Source organism: Heliangelus exortis, chromosome 4 (genome assembly GCF_036169615.1).
Source record: "Heliangelus exortis chromosome 4, bHelExo1.hap1, whole genome shotgun sequence".
NCBI lineage: Eukaryota > Metazoa > Chordata > Aves > Apodiformes > Trochilidae > Heliangelus > Heliangelus exortis.
In genome coordinates this window covers 15,266,706-15,288,469 of record NC_092425.1, presented here as the reverse complement: position 1 = coordinate 15,288,469, position 21,764 = coordinate 15,266,706, and the positions used below count along the sequence as shown (strand labels likewise).

The 21,764-nt window shown below is 37.4% G+C and overlaps 1 protein-coding gene across 2 annotated transcripts in view; it reads right to left on the bottom strand.

The window, feature by feature from the left end:
- TLL1 (tolloid like 1) overlaps positions 1 to 21,764 on the bottom strand; it is a 126,617-nt gene that overhangs the window by 21,953 nt on the left and 82,900 nt on the right. For both annotated transcript variants that reach the window (XM_071743118.1, XM_071743119.1), the window contains 7 exons: positions 21,330 to 21,445; positions 13,127 to 13,229; positions 11,794 to 11,910; positions 10,604 to 10,749; positions 4,750 to 4,945; positions 3,174 to 3,299; positions 71 to 231 (listed from right to left, as the gene is read on the bottom strand). In XM_071743118.1, coding sequence (XP_071599219.1) covers positions 71 to 231; positions 3,174 to 3,299; positions 4,750 to 4,945; positions 10,604 to 10,749; positions 11,794 to 11,910; positions 13,127 to 13,229; positions 21,330 to 21,445 — 965 coding nt within the window. The remainder of the gene's footprint in view (positions 1 to 70; positions 232 to 3,173; positions 3,300 to 4,749; positions 4,946 to 10,603; positions 10,750 to 11,793; positions 11,911 to 13,126; positions 13,230 to 21,329; positions 21,446 to 21,764) is intronic.

The window sequence follows — 21,764 nt, the reverse complement described above, 5'->3', positions numbered from 1 at the left end:
TATTTTTGAACACTGGTGAAACTGTTTAGAATGTAACAGATCATGCAGCTTTTTGTCCACAGTTACTTACTTCATTCCCTTCTAACTCAAACAACTCAAACTTGATTGAAATTCGGTATTGTGTTGGGGCAACCACCTGCCAAACACAGTTTTTGTTTGGAGGATACTCTTTGGGCCACCCTGGTGTGGTTATAGTCCCATTTAGCTTTGTCAGGAGTCCTCCACAAGCAGCTGTGAAATTAAATGGGAGAGCATCATTTCACTGTGTTTTACTATAAACAGAAGTACACTGAGAAGATTCAGTTCTCTCATAACTTATACTGCTGTAATTCCCAGACAGACAAATCATGCTCGTTTTATCATGGTTGGTGCAAACAAAGAGAAAGAGACAGCCCCTATCTTGAACAGTTTGCAGGTTTGTGGGCAGAGATAAGTCTCAGGACTACACAAAGTGTTATCATATTAATTCTTTTTCCTTCCCTCCAGAGACTCTGGTTATTCTCTCAAAACCTTTCCCATGAAAGTCCTCTGGCCTCACCGCCCTCCCTAAGACTTTGACCACCCCTCTTCTGACACAGATTACTTGAGATGCAATTTGCACTTCCCCAACTTCTCTATGTGGTTATTGACCCTGAACCAGCCCTACCTGTCACAGCTCCTATTGCTGTATATGCCTCCTATAACCTACTGGATAGGGTCACTTCATGGGATAGCAGTCATGTACATTTCAGTCACAATTTCTTTTGCTGAAGTGTGGATGTTCAGGTAATAGAGAAAAAAATCTATTCAGTGAAAATTTGAAAATAATAGTCACCTCCATACAAGTGAGCAATACTCTGACTGTGAATGCAGTTCAGATAGTAAAGGATGAACACATTAATCTTTTCCACCTGTGAAATTTTTTTTTTTAAAAAAAAAGGAATGTAATGAGATTTGCAGGGGTTTTCAATCACACTCTGCTTCATTCAATTACAGCACTGTGACAGCACTAGAAATCATCCACAAATCTCTTTTGAAAGATCTGGTGAGGGAAAGCTCCACATGCTTCCAGCTGCTCTGTGCTAACGTGAATGCTTTAAAAACTGTTTTTTTCCTGAGTAGGCGATGGTCTCACACACTACATCTACTACATCTACAGCACACCAATGGCTGTATCAGGGCACACTTTGCCAAGCTAGACACTGATCAGTCTTCCTTCTGGCACCTGGCTTCTTGCTATACATGTAAAGGTAATTTGACCAGGGTGGGGGGATTAATACCCTGGGTCACACTTCATTGTTTCAAAAAAGACCAGGCAAGGGTTTACAGGCTGCATTCAGATCACACAAGCTATACTTCTAAATGATCCAGTCTGAGTCAGGAGAACCATAGGTGGTTTTCAGTTTCTGCTTTTCAACGTCACTCCACTGCTCCTTCAAGCAATGGCCAGAAAGATGGAAATACTGAAGGAAATTCTTAAAGCTTTCAAATACACTACCAGCAGGGAAGATTTGGATTAGACCAGCGTGAAGCAATTTTCTGTGCAAGTCAACACTGCAGTGAGACATTGGGCAGAGTTTCCGAATTATAAGCTTCTACTCTGGCATCATGCATGCATTAATACAGCTGGGTCACCCATGAAATTCACAAACTACAACAAGAATGTAATTCTCACTGTGCCTATACAGTGATTTTAACTCTGCAGTCCTGAGCAGACTCTACTCCTGAGTGAGTGCTACCTCACATGGAACAAATTCATATAGACTTATACAGATAGCTTAGGGTTTTTCCTCCATGCTGCACTGCACTACTTCAAGCAACTCCTCCTTGACAGAGTTGCTGTTATTTTTGAGTGCTGGGGAGTTATTGCTCCTCTTTTCTTCAGAGGCAGAGGGAAGAGTTTTTTGAAAGACTGGTAATCTTCCCTAATATTCTCACTTAGGTCAGCAGGCAGTCTATACTAAATTCCTTACCTAAATTTGGGCTGACCATCAAAGGGACAGAGATCAAACCTCTGTCTTCATGGCTCCCCTTAGCTTAACTTTACTTTCTGCATATTGCCTAATATACAGACATCTAAATAAATTGTTTTTCCAACAGGTTTGCTACTACAGATGAGGGAGTGCATGGGAAAAAAACACTAAAAAAAACAACTGCCCTGATGAAAGCTGAAATCTAACATGCCTGTAGACTAGGTCTATCACCATCTCGCATAAACACACATACATCAAATAAATTAATAAAGCCAACCCCATAGAGCCAGAAGCAAAAGAATAAAACGTGCAGAGAAACTAAGCAAAACTATCCCAAACTGTGAAAACTCATGAATTAAAGCCTGGAAATTGGGAAAAAAGAGAGACCAGTGAATTACATCATGAGAAAACTGTAACTGAGCGCTCTAATTTTATAATTCTGTTCACTACTCAAGCAGATGATCTGAGATAAGCATAATTTGTGCTAACCCTGAATATATTGGTGTTTATGAATAAAAATTAAATGGTAATCGGTGTTTAATGATCAAGAGATCATGCTTCTTTCCTTTGATATGAAATATGTATAGAATACAAAAGCTTATCTCAGTCCAATCCTGTGTTCACACAGACTTCCACTTACAGATTTTTATTTCTCTAAATGATTACTTGAACAGACTCGGCTCACCCTGAAATGTAAAATATTTGTTTCCAGTATGAAAAATACAGAACTTGATTGGGAGAAGGGAAGATTTCTCTGAGCTTTGAGCTAAAATAAAGGACCCTGTTCTTCAAATATGCCAGCTTCTCATACCCTAGTCAGAGATGGTCAGAAGGATCATTAAATACTCCAATTCTGAGACAGTGGCATATTGCTCTGTTGATAATTATCTCTTTCTAGATGGTGAGAGACTTTGCTTTAATGAGTATGAAAAACATAATATGCGTTTTGGGAAGACACAAACTCCTGCTTCCATCCCTCCCAATCAGCTAACAGCAAAATCTGTAAAGCTAAAATAGCGATGGGCATCAGATGAAGACAACTGATGCACACAGACATTACACTCCGGCACCACTACTTGAAAGCAAGCATTGGTTTTCCAGGCTGGGCTTCACAGAGCTCACATCTCTAGGATAGAGCTTATGACAGGTGTAGCATTTGACTCAAGTAAAGGCACCCTGTGAGAGTGCTTCCAAAGCCCGCCACACAGGCACACACTGTACCTTCACAACTCTTTTTGTCAGGACCAAGTTCGTAGCCAGGGTCACAGGCGCACTGGTAACTGCCCAGAGTATTGACACACCGCTGCTCACAGCCACCATTATCAGGTTTGGCACATTCATCTTCCTCTGCCAAGACAGAGAAGAATGCAAAAATGTGTTAAAAAATTACTTTCCTTACCTGTAATTCCTAGATCAATATTAACCTAGAAAGCTGTATGCATGCCATTATACAGTGTACTACATAATGCACTGTGGTTGCTGCCTACAGCATTATCAAATGCTAAGGAGACCTGCAACAGGGAAAATAAAAAATTGTCTTTTGTGGGGTTTGGGTGGGTTTTTTTTACAATATCTATTGACAGATGCAGACCTAGTTTATAAGCACTTTGTGGGCAGCATAATAATTCAGGCAGCAATAATCTAAAGGTTGTACAAAGTACAGAAAGAAAGACTGAATATCCACAACAGGGTCACTTGAAGGGCACTTTATCTCCCACAGAATCAATTTGTGCATCATCCCAAATTCATACGCAAAAACAGATTAACAGAATCCTCAAATCCTAGGTTTTCATTCTACTGATATTAAGGGAAACAAGATGCATCAGAGATGGGGGAGGAAAAGGAAGAATGTATTATCTCTACTAGCATTAAAGTATAGCCATGAGATTAATTTTTGAAATATTCCTCGGATGTTGAAATATTGTTTCTTTACATACCAGGACTTTATTTTATTATTCTTCAGAATAATAAAAAAAATGATTTCTCACTGTCATGTCTACAGCTTTCGAGGTTGTGATTGTCTACAAAACTAACAGCTGGGGTGAGGAATGCCCTGGCCTGTGTCTTTTCAAAAGAGCAAAAAGGTTCTCCCAGTTACATGACCTGCAGTTTGGGTGTCACCATGGCCACACCACTGCTAGGGGCCTTCACTTTACCAGAGGCAGCATAGGGCAGGAATTTTACACTCCCCAAGCACCAGCTGCTGCAGGTGCAGCTGTAGCTGTATGACACAGACCAAAGCTGGAGAAAGACTGTGAGGTCATTGGGCACTATGAATTCTCCATTGTTGTCTTGGATTTTTTCTTGCTCACAGCAAGTAATAAATTGATAAAGTTGCCTGAATGCCTGAGAATGGATTAGAAAAAAACCAGGCAAACAACTGTTAGACAAAAGGAAAAAAAAGCAATAAAATTAAGATAGAGATCCAATTGTCTCTATTGTGATTATTCTATCCAACTTCATATTTGACAACATACTACGACCAAAGGATACGTTTACAGGATTAGATGTGTCTCAAAGTTGTTTCAAAACTAAGATCATTATTTGAACCTGAACAGACCAGGAAGTTGCATCGAATATGCTCCTTCGTTCTTTGGACACATTTTCAAGGAGACAGAAATACCTGAACTGCTTTGATTTGTTAAATTTCAGAGTTAAGCAAAAAATACGCTGGAGGTAGTACAGAATTGATTTTAGAAAAAAACACATTATAAAATACTTTTTATATCCTAAGTTTTCTAGTACAAAACCAAGTGATAAGCCATTCATGGCTCCCAAATAATGCTTTAACATTTACCTTTAAAAAAGTTAGCTGCAAACCCTGCTTTGTTAACAGTTCCATCAGAAACAAACTTCATCCACAGGGTATTAGAGGTAGATCTAATGTCTTCTGGCTTGTCATAGCCACAAAAGTGACCAATTAAAGGACTGTTCTCATTTGTTCCATCTCGAATTTCCAGGTAGTCATATGCACAGTTATCATGTCTTTCAATCTGTAAAAAAGTATTTTTCATGTGACACACTTGAACTTGACCATAAATATCAAATATCATTTAGCTAATAAACAGAAGAGAAATCTTTTAAAGTTAAGGTTAGGGTTCTCTCTTTAGGGTTCAAACAGTTGGAAGTTGTAGAAAAGAAATCACTCAAGTTTTTTTACTATACTTGTTTACTACAAAAAATAATTTTGAGACTGTTACAGGACACAAGAGTCTAACTTCAAAAAAGTATTTAAAAAAGAAACACTCATCTCTAAGCTTCCCAATACTTCTTCAACACAGTGCAAAATTTTGCATGTGTCACTACCTGCTGATGCTGCAGGGTAACTGTAAAAAGTTGAGCTTAATGTTAAGAGTTTGGGGCAGCCGCAGAATTAGATCCAAATACACTTTAAAATTATCAGCTATCATGTAGCAAATAGAAAAGTGGAAAAAAAAACCAAACAACAAAAAAACCCCAAAACCAAAATAAATAAATAATAAAAAAGCATCCATCCTTATTCTTCTGCAGCTGATGTGTCTGGTTTCTGTTGCACAATTCCCATTTTCAGTTGTCTTTTGACTTTCTAGGTCATCAGATAATCTTTGCTACACTGATGGAGAAACCTACTGAAACCAGAACAACTGAAAATGTGCCTCTCATTACTGTGTCCTGCCAGATGACATCCAAATGTTGACTAATATGTGAGTGGACATGTGTGCATTTCTGTGTGGGTAGCCAGTCTTGTGCTCTGTATGTAATAGTATTTGCAGAGTCAGAGTGGGAATTGCACCAGAGAAGAAAGCAGTAGCAGCCCGAATACCATCCTATCCAGAGCCTAGATAATTTATGATCCCTGTCTTTATTGAAAGAGTACCTTTCCCAACGGAATTAAAAACCTCTTGATCCGGGTCATTTTACTTCAGTATTACTTCACAATACTCAAGTCATGCAGTATCTTAGCAGTAAAAGAATTAACTAAACACAAGCATTCAAAAATAAGTCCTCTAAGAAAACTATTGTTCAAATAAGCGGCTAAATTGCAAGGTAGGTTTTGGTGTGAGAGGAGGGAGGGTAGTAACACATTCAGGGAGAAGGGGTAGGAGAAACCTCAAATTTAGCTCAGCGTATCCAATTTCTGTTACAATGACAATGAAGTAAAAATGAAACCAAACCCAGTAAAATCCACATCTTATCTCAGGACAGGGTTTTTCTTGCATATAAGCAGCACAGTTTGTACAAGTGGCTGCTGATAATCTGAACCTTAAGCTCAGTAACCACCACATACTACGGAGCTTTCATTTAGCATAGTACAATTTCTGCTTTTACATAAGATGAAAAACTGGGGAAAGGGATCGTTTGATTTTATTTCATCTTAATGGTATCAAAATAAAGGACTTACACACAAAATTGTTCTGTCTTCTTTCAAACTTTCCAATTCTTCAACAATTTACATATGTAATTTTCTGCCACTTGCTTCTCCAGCACAATCTACACTGCCATTTACTCTGATTTATTAGCTGTTTGCTGAGGAATTACTTTGCACCAGAGTTTGGACAATGAGTGAGAGAAGACAAGATGATCTGGAACCAAACCACCTATTACTGATTTCAATGTCAATCGTATGTTTGCAGCTACTGTGGTCAGACATGAGTCTATCTAAGCACTGATAAGTTTTTGATGCTGTAATACTGATTCCAAATTTTCATTAAGCTAAATAATAGAGTTTAAACACATTACATAATTTTCCATTTTGAAACAAAGACTGCCTTGTTATCTCAGGAAAAATCATACTGTAGGCTGATGTAGAAATATGTGACCTGGTCCAAAGCCCACTAGTAGCAATGAAGGAAATATGTATTTCCCCCACACATTTCTCTGGTCAAAATTTTTAATTAACATCTGTCTTGTTCCATGTTTCCATGTTTTCCACGTTCCATAGGGCAGTATAGCAAATCTGATTTTTCAAAGGCCAAGTGCAGGTGTGAATTACATGCACCAAATTTCCATTGAGATTAATTGTTAGTGTCATTTCTTAGAATCACTATTTTTGGCAGTAGATATCAGATAAAAATACATTTATATAGTAGTAAGTTCCTAAACTTCCTAAGACTATAAAAATCAACCAACTTACAAAGTACTATTGACTTTTGATAAAAAAATTTAAAAGTTGGCCATTCTAACATATTAATTTATTTTTAGTGTGCTATTACTGCAAATAATGCTATTATTATTACCACTAATATTATTTTAAAGGATTAAATCATTACACCTATATGTAAACTAACACATAACTACTGTGTTTTTGAGAAATGAAAAATGGCATTAAGCCACTTGGTACACAATGAAAAAGAACTAGCATAAAATGTGCTTTGCTTATTTGTACTTCAGGTTTTAAGATGTTGTGGTACTGTCATCTGGGAACACTGCCATACAAAGATCGATTATACTTGCTATAGTCTCTTATTCTTCCTACTAGAAGGGCAGAAAAGCTTGTCAAGTTAATGAAAGGACTTCCAATGAGTTTAGTTTTAAGTGGACTGATCCTGTAAATGTTGTTTACTTGAGCATGAACGCTTCACAAGACTGATACTAGGGAGGATTAGAAGAAATATTCAAAATGTTAGCAAATGCAGAAAAGCATAAACAAACAAGCATTACAGAAAAATTCAATGGTTATAGGAGAGTGAAAGATACCATCATCTCCTGGAGGCCTTAAAGGAAACCCAGAATTTGAATGGCACTAGAAAACTAAGTTGAGAAAATACCAGAAAAATTCCTAAGACAGGCATAAGCACAAAGAAACACAGAGAAGTCTCCACATTCTCAGAAGAAAAGAAAATCCCTTGTCCATTATACCAAATATACTATATATAACAAAATATATTTGGTTAAAAATTCCAGACTACCTTTATTTTGTAGCACACCCCTAACAAAAATTAAACAAGAAAAAATCAATAAAAGAGAGAAGAGACTATGAAGAGAAAATGTAGAAGCAGCCTTATTTCAGGAGAAATTTTTCATTTACTTTTTCTCATTATTAATTTATTTGTTGATAGAGTCAAATTTCAGCACAGGTAAGTACATGTGACTCAGATAAACTGTAGCCACAAATGATGGGATATATGCCTAAGGGATACATTTCACTCTCTGATTTATGTAAAAAAAGTACCGTAATTAACACAGTCTGCACAGAAACTAACCAGGCCACTTAAATGTGGAAGATTAATGTGGTTCATTTCTACAAACCTTCTAAGGTGCCTTAGCTGATGAGACTGTAGGTCAACAGAAGTTCTTTAAAATGAAAACAAAACAAAACAAAAAGACCAATAATTTTCAAAGAACAATATAACAAAGGTGACTATAACAATGCACGAAAAAGATGGACTTAGTAGTTCCAACATCACTGCTGACATCTAGATACTGAAAACTGTAACTGCCCATTTGGGCAGCCAAATAAGAAAGGGTAATCCCACACTCATTGGAAAATGCTTTTCCCACAGCAGGCAAAACAAGATGACTCATTGACGCAGTCTGAAATTCTCAGCTTCCCTAGTGCTTTCTTTGCAGAGTGAGGGTTATTTATACTGTAATTTTTTCTAGCATTACAAATGGATAATGAGAATTCCTCTTAACTGTAGCTTTCAAAAGTCAGAGAAGTAACTTTCTCACAAACACAATGCAATAACACCTTGTCCTGACATTTACTTTTTCTGATCTCAGCTGGCACAATGAACTGTGATTTTTAAGGTTTTTTGTTTTACTGGGCAGTGAACCAAGGATTCGGTCCAGAGACAGACTTAGTACCAAAAAACCAGAACACCTGCATTCATGCACTTGGACCTGATATGGAAATCAGATCAAATAGTGACTGTCTAGGCAAGACACTTCAGAACAGTCTCCAAAGCAACTCTCACACTCAGCAGGGAGCCTTGTGGATGAGCCAGTAAGAAATGCTGTGCATACAGATATAACAAGACTTCTGGGGCACCTCATTTGGTGCTCAAGGGTATCTGGCCACTTTGGAATCACAGCTCAGACTCCCTGAAAAAGTATGTGCCTTTCAAGTCTCTATTGTCAGAGATGACTTGTTTTTTTTTCAAAACCCATCTAACAGAGGCACTAACTTGAGACTACCACTCAACTGTACTTCTACTCAGTTCCCTCTTTCTTCTTATGAGGTATTGGTTCACATTTTTCTCCTCTAGGGAATGCCCTAATACTAAACAGTCTGGGGGAAAAAAATGGACATTTTCTCTCACAAGCCCTAAACGCTAGCCAACTAAATCATGCTCTCATCTGCCAGTCCTTTGCTTCTAATTATTTTCTACATGGTGAGGCATGAACATGATTTCCTAATCACAATTTGGTGATTAGGGAAAGATCCTGAAAGATAAGAAGAAAACGAAAGCTTCATACTCCCAGAGGTGATACTGAACTGTGGTCAGTTCAAGCAATATAATTTACCATATGTATAGACCAATGCTAAGCATCTGCATGGAGACCAGATATTGTGGCAAGTCTCTAATGCAGAAGCACAGTGTCATTTGTCTTGGGATCACACTAAAAAATACTGAGTACCAGTGACAGGCTACAAAATCTCTGTATCTAGTCAGCAAACCACATAAAGTTCATAGTGCTTAAAAAGAAAAACTGACATACTATGCTAAGTAAACTTGAGCCAGACCATGCAGAGTCAGAATGGCTTTTGGAAAAGTATTTGGACAGGGAGAGCTGATCTCTGCACTAGCACCAACATGAATTCAGGATACAAAATAGGGAAAATGAAGTAGAAACTGTGAAATCATTAAAATTTCCATTCTTCTATTCATGATTGCTGATAAAGTCCCAAACCCTAGTTATCACATGCTCAGACCTTTTATGAGCCATAGCCAAAATGTGCCGTACCCCTGGAGTCTTCCTATAAGACTAAAACTACAGGTTGGAAATTACATCTATATTTACTATACTTGTGTAAATATCTATGTGCACCATAAAGCCAAAAAAAGTGTAGCTTTTAAAAAAGAGTGCCTATCATGTCATTACTGCTGAAGCATAAGAAAGCAACTGAACTCAAAATATGTTTCTAAAATGTTGTCAGCATATTGTGCATGCACAAAAAAAAGATGTATTAAATATTATTTTTCTTTGTGATACAATAGTTTACCACTGTTTAGCAATGTTACGTACAGAGAGAAATACGCTAAAGACATGCAAGTATGACTCACCATGGATTTTTTTCTCCCCTCTCTAAATATAGGTTTCTAAGCTGAATTTAAGTGGGCTTTTTTTTTCCTTTTTTCTCAAAACAGAAGCCAAGACCGCTGTGGTTTCTTTTGAGATACACATTACTTTTTAACAATAAAATTTAGCAAGGGTAAAAAATCACTATAATCTAACACAATATTAAAGCAGCCTTGTTGAACTGGATTATTTATGTATTTGCAAAACTGTGACTATTGCCAGTACTTTAAACATTCCAATTCAAGTAGCACAGAAAAGATGAAAAACATTTAATGTTGCAAATTTCTGCAGAAAGGAAGGTTTCATGGACAGTAGAATTGAATTACTTCTCATAGAGAATTCTTGAATTCATTCACAACGTTACGAGGATTCCTTGAAATGTCACTGTCACTTAACCCCTTTTTTTTTTTTCAGTTGAAAGGCTTTACCTCAAATGCTTGAAATGTTAATCCTACATTGTAGTTTTCTGACACTGTTATTTTCCACACACATTCCTTCATCGGCCTGTAGTCATCAGGGTAATTGGGAGACTGGATCTGGCCTTCATTTTTGTGGATTTCACCTCCACAAATAGCTGGCAAAAGCAGAAAATTCTTATCATCAATAATGACAGTTTTTATTCCCCATCCCCAAACTGAAAATTTGTGCTCTGCTAATGATAAGATTATTCTGATAGTGATAAGATTATTCTGGAGAAAACTTGAAAATGTTTACCATGGACAAGTTCTTGTAAACACAATCCAATTAAATCCCTATGCATTTCAGTTAGCAGATATAATTCAGCATTTCTAATAGATCTAAACATTTCCACATGGTGTAATAAGACTTCTGAATCATACTATGAATCAATATATTTTACAGAATAAAATTAAAAGGTCAAAATTATGAGATTTTACTTTTTTTCACCTTTGAGGTGGATTTAGTAAACATTCTTCTTTAATATTTACCAGCCTTCAAAAAAGAGATTAAGACAGAAATCCTATATTTTATAACGATCTCTGCATTTTAACATACTGTCTAGTACTTCAAGCTTACACTGACTTTGAAGCTAATATAAATAAAAAATATTTGATGAAAAGTAAATGTACTTTTCAGAGTCTATACTAATGATGACATGATGATCTGCAAATATAAATTAAATCATACAGACAGTTTACTACCACGGATTCATCATTTAAGAAAACAGACTGTTTCAAATAGGTGAATATTTACTTGTTAATATACTCAGTGTGGAGGACTTTCTCTTTGAAGTAATCCCAGAGCATATGGAAAACTTAAGTCAGATTTTTCTGAAGAATAAACAGAGAGTACTCAAAAAAAAACTTCTCACACATTCACTACAAGAACATGCAGATTTAGTTAGTTAAACAACTGGCAAAAATGCTTATGAATATTATCATTAGTGTCCCTGGAAAAAAGGTCACCTGAAATCTGATCACATGAAGAGTTTCAAAATACCCTGGCTACTAAGTTAACACTTACTGTCTCTCTTAGTAATAAAATAATGATTCATAGTAGGTTACTTTTGAATTATTTTTTTTTTTTATAATATCCAAAAGTATCCGATTAATATTTCTCCTCCATAATCAAGCTATTTTTAATGCTGTAAGAGGCTTACCTTCATAAACTGCAGCAAAACCTTTCCCAACCCAGTTGCTGCTGCTGCGGAACTCGATCCACATCCTGCTGTCAGAGGATGCAAGTACTTCTGGCAGTTTGTCACCACAAAACCTGCCTAAAAACATGCAACCAGTAACTGCATTTTCTGCCACCTCTGAAGCCAAATGCTGCAAATATTTATACAAGTGTTTAACATTGTAAACAAGAGTAGCATAACCAACTAAGTAGTGCTATTCAGAAGCATATGGTTAACCACAGGTGTTTCTGCAGACCAGAACCTAATACAAAAAGATTCTGTTATAAAGCTTTCAGTATTTCTTGTCATTGCAATCAGGTTCACTAGTATAAGTATAAAACATTATGGGTATGTTAAGTAGAAAAAAGTATTGTTATAGATAATTTCTGTACACACAAACCTTGTCATTTTGGAAGAGGAAAGTGAGTATTAATCTCAAGAAAGGTATGTGATCTAGGTCACAGTAATATTGCTTATTGTTTATTTGGTCTCTAAAGACTGAAGCATTTAAAAAATAACATCCAAAGGACCATAGACCATATTTATCCTCTTAAACTCAGGCTAGGTAGGTGAAATTTCTGTCTGTCTAGGTGACAGAGAAGGGAACATGAGAAAAGGGTGGTAACTGGTCTTTATTGTTTCTTCCTTTTCTTTTTAAGGTAAAGAAAATAGGCGGTAAGGTTAAAAGCTGTTCTCTGTATTCACTTTACTTTCTCTTTTGCTGTTCTTTAACTGTGGCTGCTAGGACACTAACCAATAGTTTTAGTCTTCATCCTAAAAAGAACAGCAAAATTGATCTCAAAAGCATTTCCTGTGTTTTGAAATTCCCAGTTTCAATGACAGATCATCAAAGGATGTCAAACTGGATTAGGCAGTGGCACCATTGGGGGTGATAAACACTACTCTACAGTGGGTACTCTCAAACACATTGCATGTGCTTATCACGTGCTCTATGGGTTCCCCATCACATGCTCTCCAGATTAGTCTGTATACTATTTCCCCACTTCAGTGAACAAAACTATATTTTCACATTTCAATAACAATAACCAAAGCAAAGAGTTGCACGTTCTGTAGTTTTTGTCCTTACACAAATGAAGCTGAGTAATAGCTAGCCGCAGCAAAAGGAAGGATTGAGGCTTTAAGTCAAATAAACAACTTATGGGACACCATTTAGACCTTTTCCCCATCCTGAAGTCTGGATACCTTCTAAACACCAAAAACACAAGAGATTTGCAGTGGTTCCAATGGCAATCAAGTCCACGGAACTGAATGACTGTGGTAACAATGGACAGTGAAGAATTCAACAGCTGCATACCAAGAAGAGGTGATTTTCTCCAGTAGCCATCTCTTACTTCAATGTAGTCGTACCAACAGAGACTGCTCTTGTACAGGTCCATGGTGGTGAAGTTTAAAACAATCTGCAATCAGAAGAAAACATCTAATTAAATCACATGTGGTCAATACAAAAAAATTACCACAACATTCTGTAGAACTGAAGCTGGAGTGGTCACCTGTTACAGGACTCCAGCTACTTAGATACTGAACTCTCTTCAAATATTTCTTCTAGTAAAATCTGTTTAGAAAACTTTAAAGCTTTTAATTTAATCCTCCTATCTGAGCAGATTCATGACAGACTCCTCACATTTAATTGCTTACAGGGAGCTTTTCACTGGGAAACAAAACCTTGAGAATACTAATAAGGTAAAATAACATGGTAAGAGGGTTTTATGTACATTATTTGATAGTTCTCCTGCCAATTTCTCTTCCATTCCATTCTGACTATAATCAGCACTGACAGCTGTAAAAAAAAAAAAAAAAAAAAAAAAATCATTTTATTTTGGTTTGTGTTTCTTTCTGCTACTGTTTTGACACAATAATGATGAATAGTAATGCTGAAAGCAGTATCACAAATAAATGGTACGCAGTCCCTTAATTATTCTTAAGGAAATTATAGTAGAGCTTTTAATAAAAAAAATCTGAGTTCTGTGCATTTCTATAACTTTTTAACTTGGACTCCCAATTTTACAGAACACATCTGTAAAGATGTATTTTCAATACTAAATATCAGTACTACCCTAAGCCACTATTCTATTTCACTCTGGTTTAGAAATACTAATCCTAAACTGCCATAAACTTAACACTTTCAGCACAGGAATAAGATTCATCCTGGATCACAGGATGACACAGTAGCTACTTCTTGGACCCTAACTGATTGGGACAGTCTTAGCATCGTGTCCTGCAATTTCAATCCAAACAAGAGGATCAAACATCATTCATATTTTGTATTATAAAATAATTCCCAATTCATAGCCTTTCATTGGATTTAGGTGTATTTGGAAAAATAACTCACCTTCTTCCAAATCATTTCCTCAGTGTAGATTAATAAATGTTTCAACCTAACTAAAAATCTTCTTTATTCTCATATGAGGTATGGAAGCGGTTTTATACTTAGCTTTGATCCTAGCAACTGAACAACTGAAACCTTCTTTTGTAAAGCAAACATGAATTGCTGCACAGCAGCAAATACCTCCCACTGCAAAAATATATCTCCATGGCAGCCCCTGAAGCAGCTATGTCAGTTGAAAGGAGCAGAATTTACCCTTAGACCAGCTTCAAGGAGGATATGTAACACCAAAATTGAAATACTGGGCCCAGAGAGCCAGATGAGATGGTTTTCTTCTATCTCCTCTGAAGGCACCATCATCACAACATAGTACAATATTAAACCAGAGAGACAGAACTTATCAACACTGCTTAATTTTAGCAAGATAAAAACTACCAGTTATTGGAGGAAGCTATTTTAAAAATTGCGTACAGCTCAGTGGTCTGGGTATAGAGGTGACTATGTGTCTTAACATGTTAGCTTCCTTTCACTTCCTTTCAGCAAAAAAGTGCTAACTACATCAATATGCTGGTTTGGGCCAGGATAAAGGCAGTTTTCTGTCTTGTAATTTTGCTTTCAGCTAAGTCTCTTGTAAGTAGTTGCTCTTGCTGAAATTCACAGCAAGTTTCTCAGAGAGTGTCTGCTTCTAGGACTGATAGCACTTGATGTTTATAATTACTGCTAGAGACAGAGCCAAGGACACTGCTCAGCTCTGAGGAACATTTTACCCTCCAGAAGGAATAAAGAGGTCCCACCTGAAATCTTCCTTTGGGGAGGACCGGACAAAATAGATGACAGAATTAACCAAACAGAGTATTCCATCCCGTACACGTCATACTCAGTATAAATTTGAGGGATCACAAGTGTCAAACCTCTTCCTGCTTCCCCTTCTTCTCCTGTTCCCTGTTTTTGCTTCGGCATCCTGGGAGGATGCCGTCCATTCGTCTGCCTGGGGTCCTGATCTGTGCCAGCCCATATCTGTGTGTTCCTGCCTCCAGCTCCCAACTGCTGCTGATTCCAGGAGTCCAGCCTGGACTTTTCCAGGGCTGCCCTGCAGCCTCAGTGGTGACGTGGGAGTTACTGGGGAAAAGGGGGGAGGAACACGGTATCAATTTTCCTGTATATTTGTATATATTTAGTAATTTTTCCTATTTATCATTACTGTTTCATTGAAGTTGTGTAGTTTAGTTTCCAACCCATAAGTCTCTCTCCCTTATTCTCTCTCCTTTCTTTATCTGGAAGGAGAGCGGGATTAATAGAGAGCATTCGCTACTCGGTTTAATTGCCGGGACAGTGTTAAACTGTGACAATCCATATGAGCAATTACATTCCCAGAAATCTCTTTTGTTTTCAACAGAGACTTGGAAACTTTCTGACTTAATCTTAGATGTTCTATTTCCTCCAATGCCTAGTACTTACACTGTTTGGGTGGAAGACCGAGCTCACAGGTGATTCTATTCAGCTTTTGCCTTTACTACTATGGAAACAAATATAGGAAACAAATAATATCTGTAAAGCTACACATAAAGCCTAACAGCTAGAAGTTTTGTAAAGTGAAGCACATTATGCTGGCAGCCACAGCCTTTTGGGATGAAGGTACAGAACATGAAGTATGCCAAGGACCATCAGAGCAGGACTGGTTAAGTGAAGACCTGTTCTGATGGCTGATTATGGCTACGCATTTACACCCAGAAGCTGCTACAACATCCACAAAACCTGCAAAAGGGTTGCTTAAGCCCAGTATGCCTCTAGCTCATGTTCTCCATAGGAACACCCTGAAAACAACTTCGGTAGGTGTTCAGTGTAGCAGATGCAACAGATACAGCCTGCTCTCTCTCTTTTGGCCCCTTCCTTCTGTTATTTTAGGGTGACAAGGGGAGGCAATAATTCAGCTTCAGATCCAAGTGCAACAAATGTCTTCTCCAATGTCAGCTTGGTACTTTGGAAATATGTTTAGATAATACTAACTCATGCCTAGGCTGCCATTAACACTCTGAGTCATAAAGACCAAAAACAATGAAGAGCCATCACATTATATTATAGTCTTCTTTCCTGAGCTCAGACATGAGCTGATATGAAGTCAAAATCGCTGTGCTTTGCTGTGATAGAAATTATAGTAGAAATTGATGTATTTAAGGCGAAAATGTCCCTTTTACTGAAAGGTTTGCGGTAATTAACACTGTAACATCTCATACTACAGATACCCTTGCCATGAACTTTGAAAAACAAAGCAAATGAAGTCCTAGTGAGAGAGAGAAAAAAAAAATTAGTATGTGTTGATGAACATACAATTAAAAAAGATAATGAAATAATTATCCATAGAATTATTCAGTGAATTAGAACAATAGAGTTTTTATATAGAAAATGTATCACACCAGTGCTTTTAAAGCTAGAGTGAGGGAATTTAATTGAAGGGAAAGGAGGGACTGTTGCTCACATCTTTTAGGAGTTTTTGTGGGGTTTTTTTTTTCTTTGGTTTTTTTTGTGTGAAAGCCAGTAAGCAAATCATCCAGGTAGCCCCTGTTGAACTCCAAGCATTTGAACTTCCAACCCTGAGGCATCCAGGACTTCATTCTGTATGTCCTGTATCTGCAAATTCTGTGAGACAGACTTTAAGACTCCTTCTTCGTTTCAGATTTTTTTTTTTTTTTTTTAATTTTGCAAAATGAGAAGAATGTTTTTTTTCTGGTGCACTGAGAAAACTGACAGAAGTCCTTCAATGCCATACTACTACTCAGTTTCCAGACTATTGCACTGTTTAACTAAAAGTGACACGCATCAAAGCATTAGCTGATCCTTCCAGCTGGCATCCACTGTGCTGAATGTGGCTATGTTTATCCATGTGCTCTCATGCTCTCACGCTTTTACTCCAACTGCAGCACTCCCTGTTTCAATTTCCCTGCATTATCTCCTGGACACAATTTCCATTCCATTTCTTCTCAGAAAGGGAACCTCAGAACCCACTTCTTTGCTTTTCCCTACTGCTTAAACTTCTAGATTACACTCATCCTTTGCCAGATGTCTAACTCACAGGACATTTTACTTTTACTATTCAGGGACTCCTTCAGGGACATGTACTGAAGAAATAAATGCACAAATACTATCAGAATTCTAAAACTACCTACTTACCTTGTTATTCTCCACAATATATATGCAGACTTGGCTAAAATACAATCATTCATATGCTTTCCTTTGCTTCAGCTTTTTATTGCATTTCCAAGTGCTATTTGAATCTACCTCTGATGATGGCAGAGAGGTCCTGTATATTCACTCATTCACACAGCAGTTCTGCCTATCCTTGGCAGATGGTTTCTCCAATTTGTCTTTCAAGAAAAGACACCTCACCAACTAGAAAGTTTTTCTTCTCCTCAGTTGATTCATTTTGCAGTTCAAGTTTGTTCTTTTTTTCTCCCCTGAGTTTCTCTGTATCTAGCCATACTAATTGAAAACCCTACTGCCTTCAGCAGCCTCCTTGTCATTTTCCACCAATGCCCACCTCATACCAGTTGTGCAGGAAGAGGGGTTTGCAAGGGGGAGCTTTTTTCTCTGCCCTTAAGAGATGATGACAGCTGTGTCAGGCTACCTTCCACAGCAGCTTAAACTGGGTCTGTTGGAAACCACATCCTATAATTTCTCCATTGCCTCAAGTGTGTAGAGCCTGGACATCTCTTACCAGTCTAGCCACAAGTTTTCCATTTTCCATGACACAGCTGAAGCATCAGACTTCTGATTTCTGTTTGGAAATCTGCCTTTTTCCACACCTTAGTTGCCCAGATAGAGTTGGGAAAAGGATGGGTTTATTTAGGTGTGACCATGTCATTGTCTCGAAGTGTTCCTATCTTAACAAACTATTTAAATTTAATGATCTTCCTCAATGGCCCCCACCTTTGAGACTACATGAAATAATCTTCACAGCCTTTTCCCATTCTGACATTCCAAGATATCTGATGATACACCGACCCCTTAACATCAACCAGAATTCATTAGCTATACATGGGCAGAACCTCCAGTCTGTCACAGCATTATTTCTGGTCAGGAAGCAAACAAGAATAAATATATTTAAGAATCTGATCTGCAGTTCTGCAAAGTATTAAATAGGACAAAGCAGAGCTTGTTCAAAGGGATGGGAAGATTGAAAGTCTTCATAGGAAAAACAATCAATGGGCATTTGTTAGCACATTTAAGGAATTATTATTACATAGCAGATTCAATTGTGCTACTGCAGCTTCTGAGAGAGAACAATATCATACCTCCTGCTGCCTGGGATAAGAAAGCACAACATATATGGCAAGAAACAGGTAGTACTAACAAATTTTTCAGTAGGTGGCATTTTTCTGCCCACATCAACCAAAGATTTATCTGCCCTGTTTTATGATACATGTAAAACCTTCAGAAAATTTTGAAAGTAATGTAACCTTTTCAGAAAACTGGACCAAAAAAGCCCCCAAACAAACAACAACAAACAAACAAAAACAAAACAAAAAAAAACCAAGCCCAAAAACCAAACAAACCCCCAACCAACCAACCAACCAACCAAATGTGGAATGGTTGTAAATTCCTATGCAAACAAAATTTCTACACTCCAGAAGGCAGGATTAGCCCTGGCAGAGGGCGTAAACTATTACCAATACCATTCTTCCTCAGAGATTTTTTTGTGTATGGATATACCCTGTACAGCTGTTTACCATAGTCTTAAATCTTATGAGAACGTAAAGGTGAATGAACTGCCTTGTTTTAGTAATAAGGACGCACATGTTTTAGACTGGGCTGGCAATTTATGGTGCTTGTCAGTATAAGGGATGCTGTACTAGTGTGTACCACTGCAGCCCTGTCCTTCATTGAAATTCCTGCCATCAGTGATCAGAAGTGTCTCTACTTGCAGAAAGCAACATGGATAGAAGTCCTGTAAGCTATGCTCAAACAGCACAATGTTCAATCTCAATAAATAAGAGACAAGAGCTAGACAATCGGGACTGACGCTTTTTCAGTTTATTTTTAGGCGATTAAAGTGCTAACTGACATATCAGAACACAATGTGATGTACTTATGCATACTCTAACCTCCATAGGACACCCCTGAGCTCTATCAGGGTCAAAGCAGCAAACAAAGGAACAGAAACATGAATTGCAAATATATGTGCAATTTCCCTTCATAGCATGAATATGTTATAATTATTTATTGAGAAAATTTGGGGTCAAACATAATGTGTGTCCAAGGTACCATGATATATGCATTAGTCAAGGTTTAGACCTCATTTCTGCTATTGACATCAAGTACATGCTGCAAATAGCGTCCTTTATCTCAAAGCAGACAGTAATGTCTCATGGGAATAGCACCAAAACCCAGACATTTTTACATTAACACAAATACAATTTACTTCATTCTTGCAGAATTATATGAAGACTATGAGAGCTGGAGGTCAGAACAGTGCCCTACAGACATGACCTGTCAGGTCAAATTTCAATTAGAAAATTTTCTTTAGTCTTTTTCTCCATTTGGGACAGGGAATAAGATGGGAAAGGGAGCCAGTCTTCTTACATTGCTACCTTCAGTACAGGAGCTTTTCCCCATTAAGCTTTTGTAAAGTCTAATAGGACTCCAATGGAACTTGCAATCTCAAGACATTTTACAAATAAATTTACAAGACATATTACAAATAAATCACAGTTACAGTAATGTCCACAGGTAGGATTACACAAAGCTGGAGTATGCTATAAGTACTTAAGCAGGAGCATTTTTTAACTCAAGCAGTATTGTTTTCATAATTGTAGATGGAGGCTATATTTTTTTAAAGTTTTTTATCTGAGTAATAGAAAAGAAACCAAAGCCATTTTTGTTGGTGTCACAGCAGTGTCTAAGAAACAGCAGAAGTAGTGGGAACATAAAATTACCTGTCTAGATTAAGTTGTATCTTTAGTGCAAACCCGTTCTTATTAAGCTGTTTTAATTTTTAATTCCCTGGTCATCTGCAGAGCCACCCACACCCTCCCAGCACAGAGTGTGTTTATTTTTTCTGCTGTCTGTGGCTCTTGGCCAAAGGAGGGCAAATACTTTCCAAATTACTTTGCTTTCATCCCCCACAGTGGCAAACGCTCTTACAGCTCCTCAGTGTCTATTAGTACATCAAAAACATATATTCTTGGTGTCTACCAAAATACTGACCTGGAAGAAAAACATGGAATGAAATAACACAATCAGGAGAAATCTGTGTCCAATATGGAGTGGGATGCCACTGACAAAACTGACTGAACTACTGGCAGACAAATGCTGGGTTTTCATCTTTAGATTCTTCAGTACTGAGGCTGGTGCTGAATTCTGTATTTCAGTCTTTAGGCTCTATTTGACTGCTTAATATTGATGACTGCCTGTTGCTAATAACCTTACATTCAATTTTTTCCCCCTGCATATTTTTGTCTCAGGTGAAATTTCCCATTGCTCCCTCCATCCTTACTTCTTTTGAAACAGGGTAATATTTGACCCAACAATTTAAAACAAGATTCAGCAAGCATGTTTTGAAACCTTACACAAGAAAAAGAGGTTTTGGTTTCACTAGGATGGCATGTGTCTCTCCCCAAACTGCTCTCGAGTCAGGCTTTTTTCCCCTAAAAGTAGAAAGTAAAACTATATGCACTACAACCAATACCAGGGAACACCTAGAATGACATTTTCTTTACCCCATTTTATTATTGCTTCACTTTAGAAACATCTCATTCAATACCCTGAGAGCTTCCTTACTCAAAGCCCAGCTATCAGCCCAATACAGCCCAGTCAGCTCACCTGGGCCCCTGTCTGAGAAAAAGACAATTCAGGAGCCTGAACTACCTCTTTCACCTTTACACAGAACAACCATTTGAACTGGAACCTAATTTTGAAATTATTTCATGATGCAAACATGTAGCAGATTGAAACCATGCCATCATTTCACATGGACAGCCATCAAATAGATGATGTGGTCTAATGCCACAGACCAAAGTCAAGAAAATAGTACATGGTTCATAGTCCCATTTTTAATTGCATGTCATTATTTTCAATTATTATTCAAGCTCAATTATTATTCAAACTTAAGTGAAAACCCAAAGAAAAGCAACATTTTATTTTGAAAATACTGGTTTTAGCTGAGGGAATGTTAAAATACCTTCTCCCCTGGGGTCACAGAGATTCTCCATATGCAGTGTGTGTAGGAAGGATAACCATTTGGAAATCCAGGAGAAGAAAAGTTCCCTGTAGATTCCTGCAATGTTTCTCCACAAGCTGCAAGAAACAAAATACAGTAAAAATATGAAATTGAATGTGCCTAGGAGAGAAAAATGCATCTTTCCACTCAGAATACATTTAACTCACTGCAGATGCAGAATGGAAAACAGACTAATGATTTATTCCAGACAACGATTTTAAGCCAGACTGACATTCATTCCATTTTACACACATGCTTTTATTCCATGAACTACTTCGTTTGTTTTCTGTCTGCTGATGTAACCAAAATTATATCAGCCTTAAAAATGTCATTGCTGTCAATCAAATGCAAAATTATACATATAATATTACTGAGGTGAAAAAAAAATTAGCCACG